Here is a 21,156-nt window from a genome sequence, read left to right on the forward strand (position 1 = left end):
TGTTTCTTGACATGAGTATGCGGCTTGATCGTGCTGATCTGAATTATCTATGTGACTCAGGAAAAAGGAAATGAACTACTGTCGTCATCTGTGGAGTCTGGATGGAAATAGAAATCTGTTTGACTCGCTAGCATCTACGAGCTATAGCATGACAGACTGATGTGGCAGAGCCCTCCTTTCCTCTGGAGCTTAAATGTGTACTCTCGAGTGGAATTAGATTCTTCGTTCTAAGCTTTTGCAATTTAAATCTTATTTTTAGATGCGAAACTTACAATCCATAACAATGAAATGGAAACAGCAACAAATATTAGAATTTTTTTATTTTATATTTGGCTACGGATCGGTTTTAAGCAGGTCACATGCTTCAGAAGATACTTTCATTGAAGCCTAGTATGCGTCTATCTTGTTCTCAGCCATGCCCGTGCTGCTGGTCCTGCTTTCGAGTCTGCAGCATTCTAGACCAAGTCACGGAAAATTGCTGGATTAGGCAATATATGCATTTTGGCTTGTTTTATGTTAATGTCCAGGAAATATTAGTGTTGAACCCATTCTTAGTTTGTCGATAGTCATCGGATTATATTTGATTTCTAGGATGATTGAGGTCCAGTAACTTGCGGTCCTCAAAGCCAAAGGAATGCACATCAACAATTGAGAACCCCAGCTTCTTACTGATAGTCTTGGAGTCACCTAAACAAGTCCTTATTATCACTCGTGAAAAGATGCCAACAATTGGTCAGCCTCATGAATAGAGATGATGAAAAGAGACTACTACTAGCTTGTTAGAAGCTGCAACGCTGTAAAGATTCCGTTTGTCCTCAAGCTCCATTATCACATGAATTGTTACCATCCGTGTGCTGAACTTCAATTTTAAAGTATGAATTTTGTTTTTTGCCATCATCCTGTCTGAGATCCGGTTCTCAAGCTGCAACGTATGTGTGATTATTGAAATCATATAAAAATTCATTTTTTTTTGGAGACCGAGAACCCTAAGGAGACACTGACGGGAGGTTTTTGGATAAACTCTAACATGTGCAATGCATAGACTCCACGATGTAAAGATTCCACCTGTCTCCTAGCTCTACCATCAGAGGAATATTTTTCGAGCCCACAGCTCAAGTTCAGCATTTAATGATGCAAAATTGCATGGTCGCCCTCTGTTTGAGAATCCTCAAGACATGCTACACGCGTGTACAAGTTTTTATAAACCTTTAGATCGCTATTATTCAGTCTCGTTTCGTATAGATTGGAAAACCAGCGGAGGCATTGTCGGGAGGCTGTTGGAAGATCCATGACATGACAGGTAATGCGAGGCCGCAAAACAGGATTGTGGAGTGCTTCTTGCTCGGTATAAATATACATGGGTGTGGGTGGCCTGCCTTGAACAACTCTCTCTCATAGAAAAAATTACATCCAGAGAAGTTAATAGCCTACTTCTCTCAAAGATGGCCTCATCTATTGAGACCTCAAAAATTAGCGGCCATTTCCGATCAATCAGCTTGCCTTCTAGGAGCCACCCTCTCACGACAACCGCAGAGGAGCATTTGTCCAGGCTCAGGTCATCAGAAGTGGCGTCCTCGTCCTCATCGGCATCCCAAAGTTTGGGAGAACTCAAGAGCTTGTATGACTGCATCGATGACTTGCTTCGGTTGCCTCTCACTCCACAGGTTCTTTCCCACCTGAGAAGTCCCGCTGAAGAGTCGTTGGATGTTTCTCTCACGCTGTTAGATGTTTGCGGGAATGTGAGGGAAGCTTTCTCACAGATGAAGGAATGTGTCCAGGGGCTCAAGTCTTCTTTGCGAAGAAGGAAAAGAGGAGATTCCAACTTCGCCGTTGATGTAGAAGCATATATCAACTCTAGAAAAAAGTTGAACAAAGTAATCAGCAAGTACTCGAGAAATTTAAAGAAGGAAGGCTCTAAGAAGGTCTCTCACAATGAAGCTACCCTCAGCTTACTAACTGAAGCTGGAGAGATCAGCGTTTCCGTATTCGGGTCCCTCTTAGGTTTCCTTGCTCTGACAAGTGCAAGCACAAAGCCTAGAGGCTGGTCTCGAGTGTCGAAACTGCTGGAACCTAAACGCGTATCATGTGACGGTGGAAAAGAAACCAATGACGTGCAAGGCTTGGATGCCATCGTGCTCTCCCTCAGCTCGAGCAAAGACATCAGTAATCAAGTAGGCGATCTGTCAAAGCTATTGGAGGAACTAGAGGCAAGCTCTCAAGAAATTGAGGATGAGTTGGAATGCATTTTCAGGCGCCTGGTGAAATTGAGGGTTTCCCTTCTCAACATTGTTAACCACTAGAAATCCATAGTCTCTAGGGATGCCACTTTGACAGCCGCATCTATAGTACGATTTTTGTAACATGTACAGCACGGCATTGTGTCATTCGAGATCAACAATCAATATATCAATCAAAACCTCCAGATTAATGATCTATCCCATGTCTCTATCCCGATACTCCTATAATGATTCTGTTTCTATACACGAGTTTTCGGCTTGATTGCGTTGATCTGAATTATCTACGTGACTCAGGAAAAAGAAAATGAATTACTATCGTCATCTGTGGAGTTTAGAGGATAACAAAAATCTGATTGCCTCGCTACCATGTACGAGCTATAGCACGACAGACAGATGTGGCAGAACTTTCTTTTACTCTGGAGCTTTAACGTGCATTCAGAGTGGAATTAGATTCTTCCTTCCTAGCTTTTGCAATCTAAATGTTATATGTAGAGGCGAGACTTACAATCCATAACAGAGAAATGGAAACGGCAACAAAAATTAGACTTTTTGCTTTTTTAAATATTTGGCACCGGATCTGTTTTCAAGCAGGTCAGTGCTTTGGAAAATGCTTAAATGGAAGCATAGTATGTAAAATATGGGTTTTGATTGAGTCAAAAGTGTGAGGACCTGGGCCTCCCACTATGTAATATTGTTTGCTTTGGGCCTTTAGCCCTCATAGCTTTAAAACGCATTACACAAGTTAGAAAACCCAAGCCTTATAAACTAGCTCATGACTCTCCTCCTAAGCGATGTGGGACAGGCGATGCGCCCCCCTCCCTACATAGGTCTGGGGACCAAGGCGCGGACACACCGCCATCCCTCTTCCCTGCGCACCGCCGCCTGGGCCGTCACACTCTCCCCCCCTTGAGAGCATAGCGCCCTCGCTGTGGCCCCACACGCGGTCGAGAGTCGGTATCGACTTACAATCCATAACAGCGAAATGGAAACGGCAACAAAAACTAGACTTTTTGCTTTTTAAAATATTTGGCACTAGATTTGTTTTCAAGCAGGTCAGTGCTTTGAAAAATGCTTTAATGGAAGCTTAATATGTAAAATATGGGTTTTGATCTAGTCAAAAGTGTAAGCACCCGGCTTCCCACTGTGTAATATTGTCCACTTTGGGCCTTCGGCCCTCACAGCTTTAAAGCGTGTTATGCAGCTTAGAGAGGGCTTTAAAATGCATTACGTAGGTTAGAGAACCAAGTCTTATAAACTAGCCCAAGACTCCCCCCTAAGCGAGATGTGGGATAGGAGACGCGCCCCCTCCTTGTGCATGTTTGGGGATCGAGGAGCGAACGCATCGCCATCCCTCTTCCCTGTGCACCGCCGCTTGGGCCGTCACACTCTCCTCCCCTGGGACTGTGCACGTCTGGGGATCGAGGAGCGGACGCACCGCCATCCCTCTTCCTTGTGCACCGCCGCTTGGGCCGTCACACTCTCCCCCCGTGAGAGCACATCACCCTCGTTGTGGCTCCATACGTAGTCGGGAGTCGGCTCTAAGATCATTTTTAAGGACTTAGGCCTCCCATTGTGTAATATTGTCCGCTTTGGACCTTCGGCCCTCACGGCTTTAAAACACGTTACATAAGTTAGAGAACTCAAGTCTTATAAAATAACCTATGACTCCTCCTCTAAATGATGTGGGACCGGAAATGCACCTCCTCCCTGTGCACGTTCAGGGACCAAGGTGCGAATGCACTGCCACTCCTCTTCCCCGAGCTCCGCTGCCTGGGCCGTCATAAAAGAAAGAGAGAGAAGGTTGAACTGTCAAAAGAAGAAGAAAAGAAGAGAAAGAAGAAGGAGAGAGACTGAGAGTCTTTGGGAGAGGGGAAGAAAAAGAAGAAAGAGAGAGAGAGAAGGAAGGAAAAGAAAAGAAAGAAAGAAAAAAGGAAAAAAGAGGAGATAAATGGGAAAGAGAAGGGAAAAAAAGGAAAGAAGGAGAGAGAGAGAGAGAGACGACCAAAGAGGTCATGCACAAAGAAAGGAAAGGAAAGAGAGAAAGAAGAAGAAGAAGGAAAAGAAGAAAAGGGTTGCTTATGTTCTTGCCATGGGAGCCTCACCAAGCCACCTCGTTATGTAACGCAATGACTAGTAAGTGCTTGTGCCCCCCTCAATCAATCGGAGTAGTTTTAGACTTAGGAGTTGAAATTCGGAATTGTTGGATATTTGTGTAGTGAAGTTTGATTTTTTGAGTCATTGAGCTGTGTATTTAAATATAAATGATAGTTTAGAGTGTTGTGAAGTTGTCGTATCTGACAGATCTCAATTTGAGCTTACGGTTTACCTAAAACAAAATTTTGAAATTTCTTGCATGCTATGAATAGTGTGCATCTTGCATTTCGGGGCTGTATTTTGTCGGTTTTCGGCTTGATTTTGGAATGGTCACGTTGAAAGTGCTTTATATTGACCGTAAGAACACTTGAAACGAGGTTTGGTGGAAAAAATTGTGGTGTGACAAAATTTTGCACTAAAGCTCCACATTGCAGGTGACTTAAATAGTTGCTTTGGATATGTGATTTATTAGTGCATAAGTGTTGTTTTATCGACGTATAAGTATAGTTTAGTCAAGTCCTTAGTTGAGATAGTATTTTACTTCGTTTAGATGATACTTCTCGTTTATATAATAGGAATGCGAGTTCGTTGATTCAAGTGAGTTTTGTTGTTTGGTTTGAGGCATATACAGGTGAGTGGTTTTATCTCTTCTAAGAATTTATAAACTCATTTTGTGGGCCGAGCCACCGGCTAATAATAGGTGGAGATCTTGCCAAGGGAAGAATTTTGGTTGCCTCGTCACCGGGTATTGTATCGTGACCATGGTTTGTGATATGAGTTTGGTTAATGGAGTAGACCATTGACATGTGATTTGAGTTTAGTTGATGGAATGGACCATCGATAAGTGGTTTGATGAGATTAATCAATGGAATAGACCATTGATACATGTTTTATGAGATTGACTAATGGGTTAGACCATTGGCATTTGCCTATTATTATCTTGAATATTTTTGCTTTGCACATATTGTGTTAAAGTAAGAAATGTTACATTTTGGCTTTGAAGGTTTGTTAAATTTCTGGGTTTGGTGAAATTGAGTTATGTTTGTGTTTTAAATGTGCATAGTGATTGCTCGATCCGCTTGGAAGAAATGTATTATTCATTAGGCCGTGGTAGCTCATTCCTTTCTTCTTATCATGTTTTTTAGGTCTCTCAATTAGTGGCCATTAAAGCGAGAGCGTCATCATAGGGACTTTTGGGAGTTGGACTTTGGGTGGTTTGAGGCTGCGTCCTTCAGGAGAAAGGACAGCTGTGTCACCCCCATCCCTTAGGATTCGGGTTGTGACACATTCTTGAAAGTTATGGAGATTTGATGTATTATAAGTTATTGAAAGCATGTTTTGTTGTATAAAATTTGGATTGAACATTTACTACATTTTAGTATTTGTGAAATATGTGAGAAATGTTTGGTGAAAATATATATTTTGTTTGATAAACGAAGTTAATAAATTTTATATATTTTAGGTTTGCGAAACCTTTTTACAAAAGCTCTTTGAGCATGGGTTATGGAATGTTATATATATCGATTTGTGAAATATCTTATGACATGCAATTGATTTGACTCGGTTTATAAGACGAGTCTTGAAATAATTTGAGAAATATTTTACGAAAAGTAATTCTAGCAAATGAGTTGAGTTGTGAAAAGTTATGTGGTTGATTTGTGAAATATATTGTGATATATGAAATGATTTTTGAATTTGACTTTATGGATTGTGGAGGATATTGTTGTGATATTGATACTCAATATTGTTGTGAGCCTAGTAAGGGGCTTGTGAGTATGCATATACTAGTCTAGGATATCTTTATAGGCCGAGCTAACGGCTAATAATAGATGGAGACCTTACCAATGGGGGAATCTTGGTCGCCTTGTCACTATGATCATGGTTTGATATTAAGCAATGGATTAGTTAATGGAATGGACCATAGACATGTGATATGAGTTTAATCAATGAAGTGAACCATTAATATGTGATTTGAAATTAGTCATTGGAATGGACCGTCGATGTATGATTTCATTAGATCATTGATATATGGCATGATATTAACTAGTGGAATGGGGCCATTAGTGTCACGCTCCGAACTTCGAGCGTGCAAACATCTCTCAACGATCGATTAAGTTGTGACGTCCAAAGACATGCGGAAGCAATTTACATAACCATTCTTTTTCTCTTTCGATTAAACACATGCGGAAGCAATTTACATAACCACCTAGTCAATCAACAAAGAATAGGGATAGCCAAGCACAATAGACAATTTCCAAAAGCAACATATTTATTTATCCACTTGTTAATCCTAGGAAGTTTGATATTTACAGGTCTACCTCAAAAGACAACTTCCTAATGACCAACAGGTAAAAAGGATCGGAAAGGGGTTGGGGTTAGCTTAAGCTTTTCAATGGTGGTGGTCATGCAAGTTTTAGGGGCCGTAGTTGGGTCCATACTCGAGGATGGACTCCACCTCCGGCTCGTAGTCAAAAGGGTACTCTTTCGCCTCCGACTCAGACTTCGAATCAATAACAACACCATCGGGGATGTCAATATTCATGGGATCCCAGTCTTGCATCCCCACACTTTCCACGGGTGGTGCATCAAAACCATGAATTGGACTAGTACGAACACCATTCTCCCTAACAAACCACGCTTTGAACTTGTGGAGCACTCAGGCGGTCAACCCCTCATCTACCCAAATGGTCATGACCACTAGCTCGTGCACGCGACCAGTCCTCGGGATAGGAAACATGGTCATATGCGAGTCCTCATACATGGGAACCCCAAAACGTACGAGGCGGCGCTCCATACTAAGGACTTGAAAATAATCAACAACAAAGGGTTGTGATAAAAATCTCAGCAAGTTAATAACCTAAGCCTCGACTAGGTTGCAAATTCATTTCAGAAGCAGCCTAAATGCACACAATATACAAACATACCTCGCCTTAGCACATCCCTACACATTAGTACATCACATATGATAATATCAATGCAACAAATATAAACAATGACTAGGTGCAGTGTCAACACACGTGTACCATATGACCCCTTAGGTCACGGCCAACACACAAGTGGGTAGTCTTTTGGCATGATTTGGTATCATCTCGGCCTATCGGGCATGGCATTGTCTAGAATCATTGTCTAGACGACATTTCTTGCTTTCGGCCTCAACTGTGACTAGGCATCCGATAAACATCGGGTATCGTCCCCAAACTCTCGTTAGGTGACGGTTTCAATTAAGTGACCACTCAAACACATCAACAGTCAAGCCAAATTTTATTTGCCATTAATCACCCTAGTATAAAAGAGTTCGTGGTCAAATAACAAACTTTGACAAATTTTCACGCATAAAATTCCAATAAAATATTCACACGTGGTCATATACTAAAAATCAATCTACCAAATTTTGCAATCTTTCATTTTAAAACCCCATTGCCCCATTTAACATGTAAAACAAAATGTCCAAATCTGACATCTCAAAATTTGCCATTTTCTTGCTTATAAAACCTCTTTTGGAAATAGTAAGTAAAGCCTACAATTGAGCAATCAATAACATGGCGTCACAAGCTCAAACAATCAAAATTATACACAAAATCATCTAAAAAATCGAGCATAAAATTTTACTTAACGACTAATCCGTCATTAATTTGCATCAATCACGATTAATTAAGATAATTGCGATTAGTTAAACTAGCTACGATAATTAAGACTAATATTAATTAATTTAACTATAATTAATTAAAATAATCTCACATAACTTTAATTTAAACCATCCTTAACCATAGCTAAGGCTAAACCATTAACCATCATTAGTCTAAATAAACCTACCCTAAACGTAATTAACTATCTCATCAAGGATTATGAGTTAATTCACGGTTTTTTGACGATGATGAACCCACGGTGATGGCATAAAAAATACGACGCTCTTGGCGTGAATGAGGACTCAAATGGCACGGTGAAGCCACTTGAGGTTTACAACCTCTTGGCTTGGGGAGGGGCGGTGGTGGTGGTGGCTTGAGGTGAGGATGGGCAAACGGCATAAAGGACGGTGAGTGGCGATGAAGGGTGACAAAGCTTGGTGGGTGGTTTGGTGATTGAGCAGTGACAATGACTTGCGGCAAGGAGGACGGGCGAGCGGTGACACGACATCAAATGGCAGAGCAAATGGCAGCAACGGCTTGATGGATGGGCAATGAATGGGTGGCAACAATGGTGGAGAGAAAATGGCATCGAAGAAGGAAGATGAAAGGTGAAGAAGGAGAAGCCGAAGAAAAGGTGGGGTGAGAGGAAAAATGAAAGAGGAAGTGGAGGATTTTTTTTTTTTTTTGGGGGGGTTGGGGTTGCAGCTGAAAGGGGGAAATGGAGGGGGTGGACGAGAGAGAGAATTAGATATTTTCCCCAAAATCCATCATTTCCCACACCCACTTTCCTCAGAACCCTCCTAGCCTTGTTCTTCGTCTCCTCTTTATTCTTTATTCTTTTCCTTTTTCTTTAAAGCCAAGATTTTGGTCAAAATTCACAACTTTGCCATTGAACCCATTTTCCTTTTTGGCTTTCAATTTTTGTCTGATAATTCCTTTTTCAAAATTTCGAACTTGTCAATAATTTGACGGACAATAAATTAGTCTTGAACCCTCGAAAGTTCGATACTTACAATTGAATTAAATTTTGTGGTTAAAATTGATCAAATATAACTTTATCAAGACCTAAATTATTGGGTGGCTTTTAGGGATATTTCGTGTGGTTGACTTGTGGTCGATAATTTTCAATTCACGTTAGTACCTTTTCAAATTGTGAATGATCCTCGGTTGTCATGTAATCGTGAGGATTTAATTATGTATCTTAAGTACAAGATTAATAGAAAATTGGTTTATCATCATTTGACGTGAGTATCGTAATCGTGCAAAACCACCCCGAACTGATTATGTACTTCCATTGAATCAATTTATATCTGTTTGGTAATTGACTTATAGTAGCGTAGTATTAACCATTGTCAATCCTTTTGGTCGAGCAGTTGATCTCTGATCGAATTCTTTGGTCTTTTGCATTCAACCCTTTATGGCGTCGCCCAATAGATTAGCTAACTCATGAGCCATCAGTTTAGAGTAAATTGACAATCAGTGCATTGATGAAATAATCATTTCATATATTTCGAATTGAGTCAAATTTTAGGATATCACAATTGGTGTGTGAATTAATGAGATTGATCAATTGATTAGACAATTGATATTTATTTTGATATTATTATGAAATGATTATTTCTGCTATAAATATAGTTATGTTGAAGCACATGTAACTTATTCTCTTATTGTATGTTTGTTATATTTTGGATTTGGGTTAAATGAGTTATGGTTTGGTTTTGTAAGTATGCATAGTGGGTGCTCGATCTACTTAAAAAAGATGTACTATTAACTGAGCTATGGTTGCTCACTCATCTATTTTCCAATCTCTTTTAGGTTCTTCAGCTAGTGATGAGTAGTACAAGAGTGATATCAATGAGAGAACTTTTGGAAGTTATATTTTGGTGTTTGAGGCTGCATCATTCAGGTGGAAGGACAACCATATTATCCCCCACTCTCATTGGTTTTGGGGTGTGATATAGTATGCGTCCATCTAATTGTGAGCCATGCTCATGCTACAAGTCCTGCTTTCGTGTCTGTAGCCTTCTCGACCTAGTCTAAAAAAATTGCTGGATTAGGTAGTATATGCATCTTTGGCTGATTTAATTTTAGTGTCCAGGAAATATAAGCATATAACTTGTAATATTTGACTTTTCAATAAGTGGTGGGACCCACTTTTGTTTTTAAAAAAGAAATATAAAGAGGGTTGAAAATGTCAAATAAAAGGGGGCTCAACCCTTTAAGAGAGCCCGAAGCAATTGGGAGAGAGAAAAAGAAGAGAGAGAAAGAGAGAGAGAGAGAAAAGGAAAAAGAAGAAGAAGAAGAAGAAGAGGAAGAGAGAGGGGGTTTGGCGTGTACATGCTGCGGACGTCTCGCCAAGCTGACTCGACTTGTAACATAACGCCCGGTAAATGTTCAAGCCCCTCATTCATCCAATCGAAATTTTTTCCAAGATTATGGCTCAAATTCAAAATCTCGGGAAAATTAGGTTGCGAAATCCGATTTTTGAGTCGTTGAGCTATGCATTTTTGTAGAAATGATAGTCTATGGTGTTGTGGAGCCATATGATCTTATGGATTTTGATTTGAGCTCACGATTTGCTTGAAACAAAATTTGGAAGTTTCCCACGTGGAGTGAATAGTACACATTCAGTAACTTCGGGCCCTTATTTTGTCAGTTTTTGGCTTAATTTTGGGACGGTTAAGTTGGGATTCTTATAATATGTTAGAAGGGCTTTCTATTGATTAAAAATACATTTGGAACAGGGTTCAGTAGATAAAGTTATAGTGTGACCAAGTTTTGCGCTCAAACTCCGCATTGCGAATGGCTTGATTAATTGCTTTGAGTATGCGATTTATTAGCGCATAGGAGTCTCTTTTAGGCGTAATATAGCCATTTCATAATTGTGGTAGCATGTTACCCAAATTTAATGTTGTTTCTCGATAATTTGATAGGATTGCGAGATCAACGGCTCAAGTAACGTGTGTTATTTGATTTTGGGGCATCCCATATGAGTAATACTAATGTCTTCTGGTTTTGTGAAGCCCATGTATCAAGGTGAGAGTAACTCAACATATACTTATTTATGGAAGTGAGGACCCATTTATTGTACAAAGATAGATAGAGTGCTTGGTTCTTTTGAGTTATTGTAGGTTGATTCGATAAACCTTTCTTGAAGGGTTTTACGTGTTGTTTTGGTACATTTGATTTTTGTGATTATATGATGACTATCGAAAGATGATATATGTTGTGTTGATGAAATCAAGTGTGATGTGAATTGGTAAAGGAGTAAGTGCTACAAGATAACAAAATTTCGTGTGAGTCACCTCTAGAGCCTTATAGTCAAGGGCTAAGTGCTACATAGTGAGTCGAGTCACCTAGGAGCCATCTTTAGGGCCTTGCATATTGACATGCGTATCCAAGGGGCTAAGTGTTACATGATAATGTAACTTCGTAGAAGTCACCTTTAAAGTCTTGCACTATTGCTATATGTGGAGCAAGGACTAAGTGTGACATCTAGGAACATCACTCAACATATGTTTATTATATTATTACTCTCTTTTAGTATACGGAAGTGTAATCAAACACTTACAAATACTCTTTTAACAATTAAAGCATAAAAAAATGTAACCAACATAGTTAAGCTTCTTTTATTTATATCATATCTGAGTTCATAACTTCATTACATTTCGAACAAAAGGCAAAAGTCTAGATAGGGATAGGGGACAAAAGTATGGGAAGGGGTAGGGAGATCTATCTTCATATTATATTACACTTCCAAAAGTTTGCATATACAAACATCCAGGCTAATGTCATGGGTCGATAAATTCTCCATCTGTTGCGTCTCTAACTTCCAGATTGAAGCTACTCAATGGACCGATTAACTCTTTATCAAGGTTCTTGTACCAAGCAATGAACCAAAAAGTAATTCACTTCATGAAACATTCTATATCAACCCATATCTTAAATCTACACTCGGTATATATTATTCCAGATTTTGATTCAAACACACTTTCATAAAAAGCTTTATTATACACATGGAGTCCATAGTGCAAGGGTTGAGGGGTGTCTAGCCTATATGTTTGAAAAATAAGAGGGATGAGCCGAAATCTAATAAATGAAATCTCTAGTTTTAAGTTAGAAAATTCATCTTATCACTTCACTTGGTATATACAAAATGAATGCATAATCATCCGATAAGTATGATACGAATATAAACAGACTTTATATTTCATTTTCATCTACCACAGAAATTGTCAACCAATAAAACGTCCATCCAGACTCACGCATGTGAACACCATATTTCACATAAATAATTTGGTTCTACACATAACCATACATTTTATTTATTAATGCTTCATCCTCCCGAACACTCTCAGAGCATCTCGACACACGGGATATTTCAACTTCGAGGCATCCTGCAAACTTCCACCACAAGGCATTTCGACCCATGAGTCATCTTGACTCTTGAGGTATCTCGAGACACTCTTGGGGCATCCCAACACACGTGGCATTGTCACTCACCGCCATACGGGTGATAGAACTATATTAATCTCATTCAAGCCATGATATATGCATACTCACAAGTCTAGGACATATATCTTTACTCAAAGAAGTACATCTCAAGTGCCAAAACTTGGCATGGAGAGACACTTAAGTGCCAAAAGTTAGAAAGTGACACTTAAATGCCAAAATTGGAGTAAAATGGATTACTTGAGTGCCAATCTAGCTAGCCAAAATGCTGACGTAGCGAATTTCCGGTGAAATAAGTGCAAAACAGAGTCATTTTGCATGTTGACGTGCTAAAAATGCAAAACAACGTCGTTTTAGTGTTGATGTGGTAAAAATTAATATACAAATTAATTAAATTAAATTTAAAACTAAATTTATTTAAAACATTTAAAAATAAAAAATACAAATAATAAAAAAAAAAAGGTGGGAAGGAGGCGGCTGAGAGCTAAGTCCTCACTGTCGCCGCCTCCCGTCGTCTTCGGGAAGGGCCGTGATGGAGGGGGAGGGTTGGTCTGGGGTCATCGGCCCCTAGCTGATCGGCGGCGAGGGCCACAACCTCACCTAGATCTGGGTGAGGGGCCTGTAGCCACGGCTCGGCCCAGGCCAAGGGTTGCCACCCTTGCCCCAAATCTGGGCGAGGGCTCGAGGGCCCTCGTTGCTGGTTGGCTAGGTCGCTAGGCCTTGGCTAGGGGCTGGCAACCCTGGTTAACGCTCCCCACCGTCGCCTTTCCTAGTGATGGTGTAGAGGCGGCAAGGGGTTGTGGCTGCTAATGACCTCGGCTAACCTTCCCCCTCTGTCATCGGCCCTTCCCCACAACGGCGGGGAGGCGCGGCGAGGGCTCGCACTCAACCGCCTCCCTCCCCTCCCCACTCTTTTTGTTTTGTTTTGTTTTGATTTTTTTTTTTTTTTAGTTTTTAATTTTTAATTTTTAGATATTTTAAATAAATTTAGTTTTATATTTAATTAATTTTAATATTAATTATTTACCATGTCGAGACAAAATGACGTCGTTTTTGCATTTTCTAACCACATCAACATGTAAAACGATGCCATTTTATACTTATTTCGTCGGAAAATCGCTACGTTAGCATTTTGGCCGGATTTTGGCCAGATTGGCATTTAAGCGATCCATTTTGCTCCAACTTTGGCTCTTAAGTGTCACTTTCCTAACTTTTGGCACTTAAGTGTCTTATCGTGTCAAGTTTTGGCACTCCAGGTGTCCGACACTCCAACTCAATTTAATGCATTTGTCAAATAACCGCATATAAAATAACACATGGGCATAATCCCATTCAAATGAATACGTTTTAAGTTTGGATATCGAGTAGGTTGACATCAAAATCTGGTAAATCAAAATGTATATTTTGAATTTGAATGAATAAGTACATTCTGGAAGTAATTTTGAATAATGAAGATGATAAATTCTGGCTTGATAAAAACTCATAGAACAAAAGAATAGATCCAACAATTTACAAACTTACAAATGGACAGATTTAGCAAGGGACAAAATCGACAAATGAGCTGATTCAATGAGGAGTAAATTCATATTCAGTAAAGTCTATATGAACCAATAAATAGACTTATCAACGAATAGATTCACAAATTGGCAGATTTGGCAAGTGAACAGACTCACCAATGAATAGATTCGAGCAGACTCAAAAATAGATAGATTATGTCATAGGAAATTCCAACAGAAACAAGTGAAATAAATTGATTCTGACCGGTATAATTCTAGCAGAATGAAGCAGAACAAACATGTAATGGGTCATCGAAATAACTAAGGTAGAATGATTAGATTCTAATTGTTCAGAATGAAGTAGAAAGAAGCAAAACGAACATGCAATGGGTTATCAAGCTAAATATGCCAGAACGACTAGATTCGAACTACCCAAAATGAGGCAAAAAGAAGCAGAATGAACATGCAATGAGTCACCAAGATAGATACGGTAGAATTGCTAGATTCTAACTACCTAGAATGAGGCAGAAAAAAGTAGAACGAACAAGCAATGAATTATCAAGACAAAGATGGTAGAATGGCCAGATTTTAACTACCTAGAATGAGATCAAAAGAAGTAGAACGAACATGCAATAGGTCACCAAGACAAAGATGAGAATAACCAAATTCTAACTACCTAAAATGAGGCATAAAGAGACATAATGAATATGCAATGGATTATCTAGACAAATACAACATAATGACTAGATTCTAACTACCTAGAATGAGATAGAAAGAAGCACAACGAACATGTAATGGGTCACTAAAACAAAGATGGTAGAATGATCAGATTATAATTGCTCAAAATAAGTTAGAAAAAAGCAGTACGAACATGCAATATGTCACTAAGACAAAGATATGAGAATAACAAGATTCTAACTATCCATAATAAGGCAAAAAGAAACAATGAACATGCAATGAGTTACCAAGACAAAGTTGGTAGAACAACTATATTCTAACTACCTGCAATAAGGCAGAAAGAGATAGAACAAACATGCAATGGATTATCAAGACAAACACAACAAATGAGCAGATTCTAACCAAAAGACTACGCTTAGATCCTCGCGCATGTTCTTCTTGTGTCCTTTAGAATATATCAGGATATCATCAATGAAGACAATCACAATTTGATCCAAATAAGGCTTAAATATCATATTCATTAAAATCCATGAATGCAACTAAGGCTTAAGTAGTTGTTTATATAGTTGTTGTGAGTTATTGGGTTGGCTAAGTTTTGATTGTACATATTCTTTTTGGTGGACTACATAATTCTAATGTTGTAACCAATTTGTTAGTTTATGTAATACACACACACACACACACAAACACACACACATGTTGGAGATATACATTTTGATATCATGTAGTTAGGCCCCGTTTGGTTTAGCTTTCCCAAGGGGCTTTGGGCTTTGGGCCAAAGCCCATTGGGGAAATTATTTTGTGTTTGGCAAGCAATTTGGAAATCTCATTGGTCAAATATTAGCATCCCCAATGCTGAAAGCCTAATGCACCTCAAGACTAGCTTTGAGCATTGGGCATTCTCCGAGATGCAAGTTGTCACCGTTCATCTTCTTCCCTTCGTCTTTGTCTTTCTCGAGAGTCGAACTTCTCCTGCAGTCGTCACCACCGCTTGGGAGTCGCCACCACCGCCTGGGAGTTGCGTGTCCTGGTGACCATTGCCTAGGGTGGTGCGACCCGCGACCCAGCGGTGTTGCCCGGGCGCGCCGAGCCTGGCCGACGCCGCTGAGCCGCTCGGGTTCGTGCAACCTTAGGCGGCGCCACCAGCGCGCGCGAGCCAAAGCGACGCCGCCCGAGTTGCGACTTGCACGAAGGCCAGATCTGGCCATCCGCGGCTAGATCTGGCGGTCTTGAGGCCAGATTTGGTCGCCGACGGCTAGATCTCGCGCCCGGGAGGCCGATGTGGCCACGGTGGCTAGATCTAGCCCTCTCGCAACCTCGTGCCGCTCGATCCGGTGGTTCGGAAATAAACTTCGCCACCGGCCACCGGATTTGATTTTTAAACTTTAAAAATAAAATTTAAAAATAACAAAACCAATTACAAATGTGAGTTTTGCCAAACTAAGCGTTTATGCTAAGTTACCTTTCAATGTACAATTTACCAAATTGTGTAACATTTTGGAAAACCCTTTACCAAAGGTATTTGCATTCTCCTAATGGCATTTCCCCAAAGTCGAACCAAACGAGCCCTTAGTTGTATTTGAGGCCGTGTCCTTTGTGTGTAAGAACAACCACGTCATTCCTTTTTTTTTTTTTTTTTTTTTTTTTTGTAGTTTCGAGTGTGACACCTTTTGGCATCGTGAGCTAAATTTTGATCTTTTCGTATAGATATGGGATGTTGTGAGATTGTGTGATAGGTTTTAATGTGTTTGCCTTTTAGTACTAAAGGTGTAATTTTGTTCCTAGATCCGTGTAATCATGCGTATTAACTTAGAGACACCTCGCTTTCACTTTGTAAGAATAGTAAAGGCAAGGGAGTTGCTACCCCTAACACTAGAGATGTGCCTCAAGCTTCTTGAGGTGCAGCTTTGAGGAGGAGACTTGAGAATCGATTTGATGAGAGTCATAATTTGGATGAAACTAGGGAAGAGCCCCAAGAGTTGGTTCCTCCAACTGAGTTCACGCGGGCAATGATTCACTGGTATCATCAAGCGAAAGAATTAAGTGAAGGTGGAGCAACTGACTCATGCACCTTTCCCTAATTCAAAATGGTGGGTCCACCTAAGTTTGATGGGGAGTTTGATCCTCTCAAGGCCGATAATTGGATTAGAAACATGGAGGGGATTTTCATAGCTGAGAATGTTTGTGATGATCAAAAGGTCAACTTCTCCACTTGAGGCTTTGAAGGTGAAGCTATTAGTTGGTGGGAAGGAACTAGATCGGCCCTCGAAGGTAATGATGTAATCATTTCATGGAAAGACTTCACCGAAGCTTTTAATGCCAAATTCTTTCTAGAGTCTTTCCAAGCGAAGATGAGAAGTGGCTTTGTTAATATGTTTCAAGGTAGCTTGATAGTTATGCAGTACGCAACCCGCTTTAATAAGTTAAGTAAATTTGAGGATGGTTTTGTGGCCAATGAAAGGCATAGGGGTGAACACTTTTAGCATGGGCTTTGATTGGATATTCGTACTGTACTCATACATTTTGAACTAACAACATACAAAATTTTTGAATTAAGCGGTTAGGGTTGAGTAAAACATTTTGGAGCGTGGCACACAAGGAGCGCGTCAACACAAGAGGTTTTAGCCTATTGATTACCTGGACAATCATACTAGTGATAGTGGGAAGCAAAGAGATTTCAATCGTTAAGTAGGTCCCAAAGTTAAAGTGACTCGAGCCCTTCGCTACTTGTGAGAAATTTCATGGGGGTCATTCTTATTGTAAATTAAGAGCATGTTTTCTTTGCAGAAAATGGAACACATGGCATGTGATTGTCCCACAAAGAGAAATTTCCTTACTTGATAGTAGAATATGTTATATATGTGGACAATTGGGACACATTGCACGCAATTGTTCTCAGAGTGGAGGAATGCCCTTTCCATTGGTAGGCCCCAAGGGAACTAGCAAAAATAAAGTGCAAGTGGGAAAGTTTTTGTGATGACGAAAGAGGATGTGGAGGCGTTAACACAGCAGTTGCATGTAATATTTCTATTGTCTCGCAATGTATTTATGCATTATTTGATGCCGGTGCTACACATTCTTTCATTTCAACTGAGTCTACAAAGAAGCTTAATGTATTGCTTGACTCTCTTGAATGTGAATTGCGTGTCGATACTCCTACTGGCGATTTCTTAGTTACTCATTATGTGTTCAAGAGATGTGTGCTTCAAATTAATAATGTTGAAATACCCGTGGATCTAGCGGAGTTAAATATTTGAGATTTTGATGTTATTATAGGGATGGATTGGTTGACTATATATTGTGCTACTGTTGATTGTTATTTGAAGAAAGTGATCTTTAAACTTCTGAATCAACTTGAATTCTCTTTTTCGGGAGGTTGTCGAGACACTTTTCCAATGTTGATCTTAGTTTTGCAAGTGAGGAAAAGTTTGAAAAAAAATGATGTTGTGGCTATCTAGTTTGTGTAAAATATACAAGTAAGGTTGTAAGGAAGTTAGAAAATATTCCTGTTGTTAGAGACTTTCCAAGTGTGTTTCCTACCAGGTTTGCTTCCTAATAGAGAAATTGAGTTTTATATTGAATTGATGCCTAGCACATCACTGATCTCTAAGGCACCATATTGGATGGCACCCACTGAATTGAAAGAATTGAAAACACAATTACAAGAACTTTTGGATAAGGGTTTCATCGGACTTAGTGTTTCACCTTGGGGAGCTCGTGTTTTATTTGTGAAAAAGAAGGATGGTGATATGAGACTTTGTATAGACTATCGAAAACTTAAGAAGGCAATGATAAAAAAACAAATATCCTTTGTCCTGGATTGATGATGTATTTGATTAACTTCAGGGAGCTTAGGTATTTTCTAAGATCGACCTTCGTTTTGGATGTCATCAGTTGAAGATAAAACAAATGATGTGCCTAAACTACTTTCAGAATAAGGTATGGCTATTATGAATTTTTTTGTCATGCCTTTGGATTAACGAATGCGCTTGCCACTTTCATGGACTTGATAAATAGAGTGTTCAGGGAGTATCTAGACAAATTTATTGTGGTGTTCATTAATGACATCCTAGTGTATTTGAAGAGTTTGGAGGAACATGAATAACACTTGAGGTTTGCCTTGCAAACTTCAGAAAGGAAGATACGTTAAATTTAATGCAGGTGTGAGTTTTGGCTCAATCATATAGAATTCCTAGGTCATGTGATCTCAAAGGATGGCATTGTTGCGACCTAATCTCGGGTGCATCACTTAGGTTTGATTTGATTGATTTTGGACTAATGCAATTGATCACGATTTTATGCAACAAGATGTTAGAGGCATTCATCTTAGAGTAGGAGATCTTGCCTTCAGCAATCCTGTCTCGTACCAAATTCGAGTAGCATGCACACCGACACACCGATTGGCTGAAAACACACTCTTCCACCCCCAATCAAGTCAGCCAAAATGTCCACATCGACCAAAAATTCATCATCCTTAACAAGAAAAGAGAATCTATGCGCATCCAAAATGATAGATTCGAATAGAAATAGGCTATAAGTTCTGATGCACAGTTGTCTCGTAACAAAATACCCAATTGTAGAAGTGTAAACTTCTCCCTCAAATTCACTTGCATTAATCAAGAAAATCAAAATCAACGCTTCTAGGATTCATAACCCTCTCTTCATTAGTTTTGAATGAACTTTTTATGATCCTTTGACCGAATAGACTCACTCTATCACTACTCACATTTGTAGCCACCCCATCCTAGGCTGGAAATGTGTGAACATTCTTTCATCATCGCCCTTTCCTTCGTTGATTAAAAGTGCCAAAATGAGGGTTACTAGGAAAATTGGCAAAGGCCTTTTAGCCACGCCCAACTTCTCCATATTGCGAAAAAATAGAGTTTCATTCTTGTAGCTTCTCTCTTAGAAACGCATCAATCAAAGACATAGTAGTCCCTCCTTCTTTTTAACTTAGAATAAAGTTTAAAAGCAACTTGAGGTCTTAGCGTTTACAGTTCAATTTCTTCAATTATTTCTTCTTTTGGTTAAGTTGGTGGAGGAGACTCGACGCCTGAGAAGATTGTTGTTAACTTTGTCGCTGCTGATAAGAAGAATCTTCTTCCTCAATCAAGTTGAAGTGCATAGGACCCCTCGTGCATGTGCTGTGATCTCTTGCTTACGATTTGAAGACTTTCTTGAAGACATTGTCGCTTTATGGGAGAAATCTCAACTTGATCGCCAAAAAGGTGAGAACTTTTTTATATAAACTAGAGAGAAAGTGAGAGCAAGTGGGATTTTTGTATTCTAGGGTTTGAGAGTGAGAACGAAGAAGACGAATCTCGACATATATAAAGCAATGAAGGTGATAAAATGAATCGTCATAAAGGAAAAAGTAAAAACTTCCTTTTTGAAAATGAATAATTGCCTTTTCGAAATGAAAAACTGCCTTAAATTAAAAGCTTGAAAAGACAATTTCTAAAAATACAGCAATCAATTAGCGACTAAAAAGTAACCGTACCTTTTCAAAAAATTATCCTCAAATTTAAATTACTTGTAAAGAAAAATAACAAACTTGCGCCGTAACTTGGTTGCTCCGAGTTTGAACACTTTCAGATTTTACCTCGAGTCTGAAATAAGCTTTTCTCCAAAGGGCTTTGTAAATATGTCCACAATGATTCTTTGAGTCAATGAACCGGATCAACACTTCTCCATTCTAAACATAATCTCTAATAAAATGATGTCGAATTTCTATGTGTTTTGCTCTTTGAATGAAGAATTGGATTCTTTGTGAGATTGATGGCACTTGTGTTGTCGCATTTGATCTCGCACATGATTCTTCAATTCCAAAGTCTCTTTAGATGTTGCCTTATCCATAAGATTTGAGAGCAAGCAGTTCCAAGAGCTACATATTCTGCTTCAACTGCTAAAAGAGTTACAATACTTTGTTTTTTTGAAAACTAGGATACTAGCTTGTTTCCAAGCAATTGACATGTACCGAAAGTACTCTTTTCTGTCCACTTTGCATCTTGCTAAATCTACGTCCGGATATCCAATGAGTAAAAAATCTCCTTCTTGGGATACCACAAACCATAACTTCGAGTTGTTGCAACGTATTTGATGATGCGCTTTGCAGCAGTTAAGGAGATTCTTTGGGATTTGATTAGAATCTAGCACAAACGCAAACACTAAACAAAATGTCAGGTCTAGATGCAGTAAGGTAAAGAAGTGAACCAAGTATACTCATGTATAGCTTCTGGTCTACACTCTTTCCTTCTTTATCTTTATCCAAACCTTTGAAGAATTTGACATAGGTATTTAAGTTTTTTTGCAATTTTCCAATCGAACTTCTTGATGAGATCTTTCGCATATTTCTCTTGGTGAATAAAATTCCTTTAATTGTTTGACTTTTAACTGAGAAAGAAGGTTAATACACCCATCATGCTCATCTCGAATTCATCCCGCATAGACTTAGAAAACTTCTTGCATAGATTTTCATTAGGTAATCCGAAAATAATATCATCAACATAGATTTGAACGAGTAGAAAATCTTACCTTCTTTTAATGAACAATGTAGTGTCTACTTTACCTTTT

At 39.2% G+C, this 21,156-nt stretch overlaps 1 protein-coding gene across 1 annotated transcript; it reads left to right on the plus strand.

Annotated features, from left to right (window-relative positions):
• The first annotated feature begins 1,442 nt into the window (after positions 1 to 1,442).
• LOC120289693 lies at positions 1,443 to 2,353 on the plus strand. The gene has a single exon (XM_039305009.1). The coding sequence runs from the start codon at positions 1,443 to 1,445 to the stop codon at positions 2,298 to 2,300; it is 858 nt and encodes a 285-aa protein (XP_039160943.1). The 3' UTR covers positions 2,301 to 2,353.
• The last annotated feature ends 18,803 nt before the right edge of the window (positions 2,354 to 21,156 follow it).

This window comes from Eucalyptus grandis, chromosome 11 (genome assembly GCF_016545825.1).
Source record: "Eucalyptus grandis isolate ANBG69807.140 chromosome 11, ASM1654582v1, whole genome shotgun sequence".
Taxonomy (NCBI): Eukaryota; Viridiplantae; Streptophyta; class Magnoliopsida; order Myrtales; family Myrtaceae; genus Eucalyptus; species Eucalyptus grandis.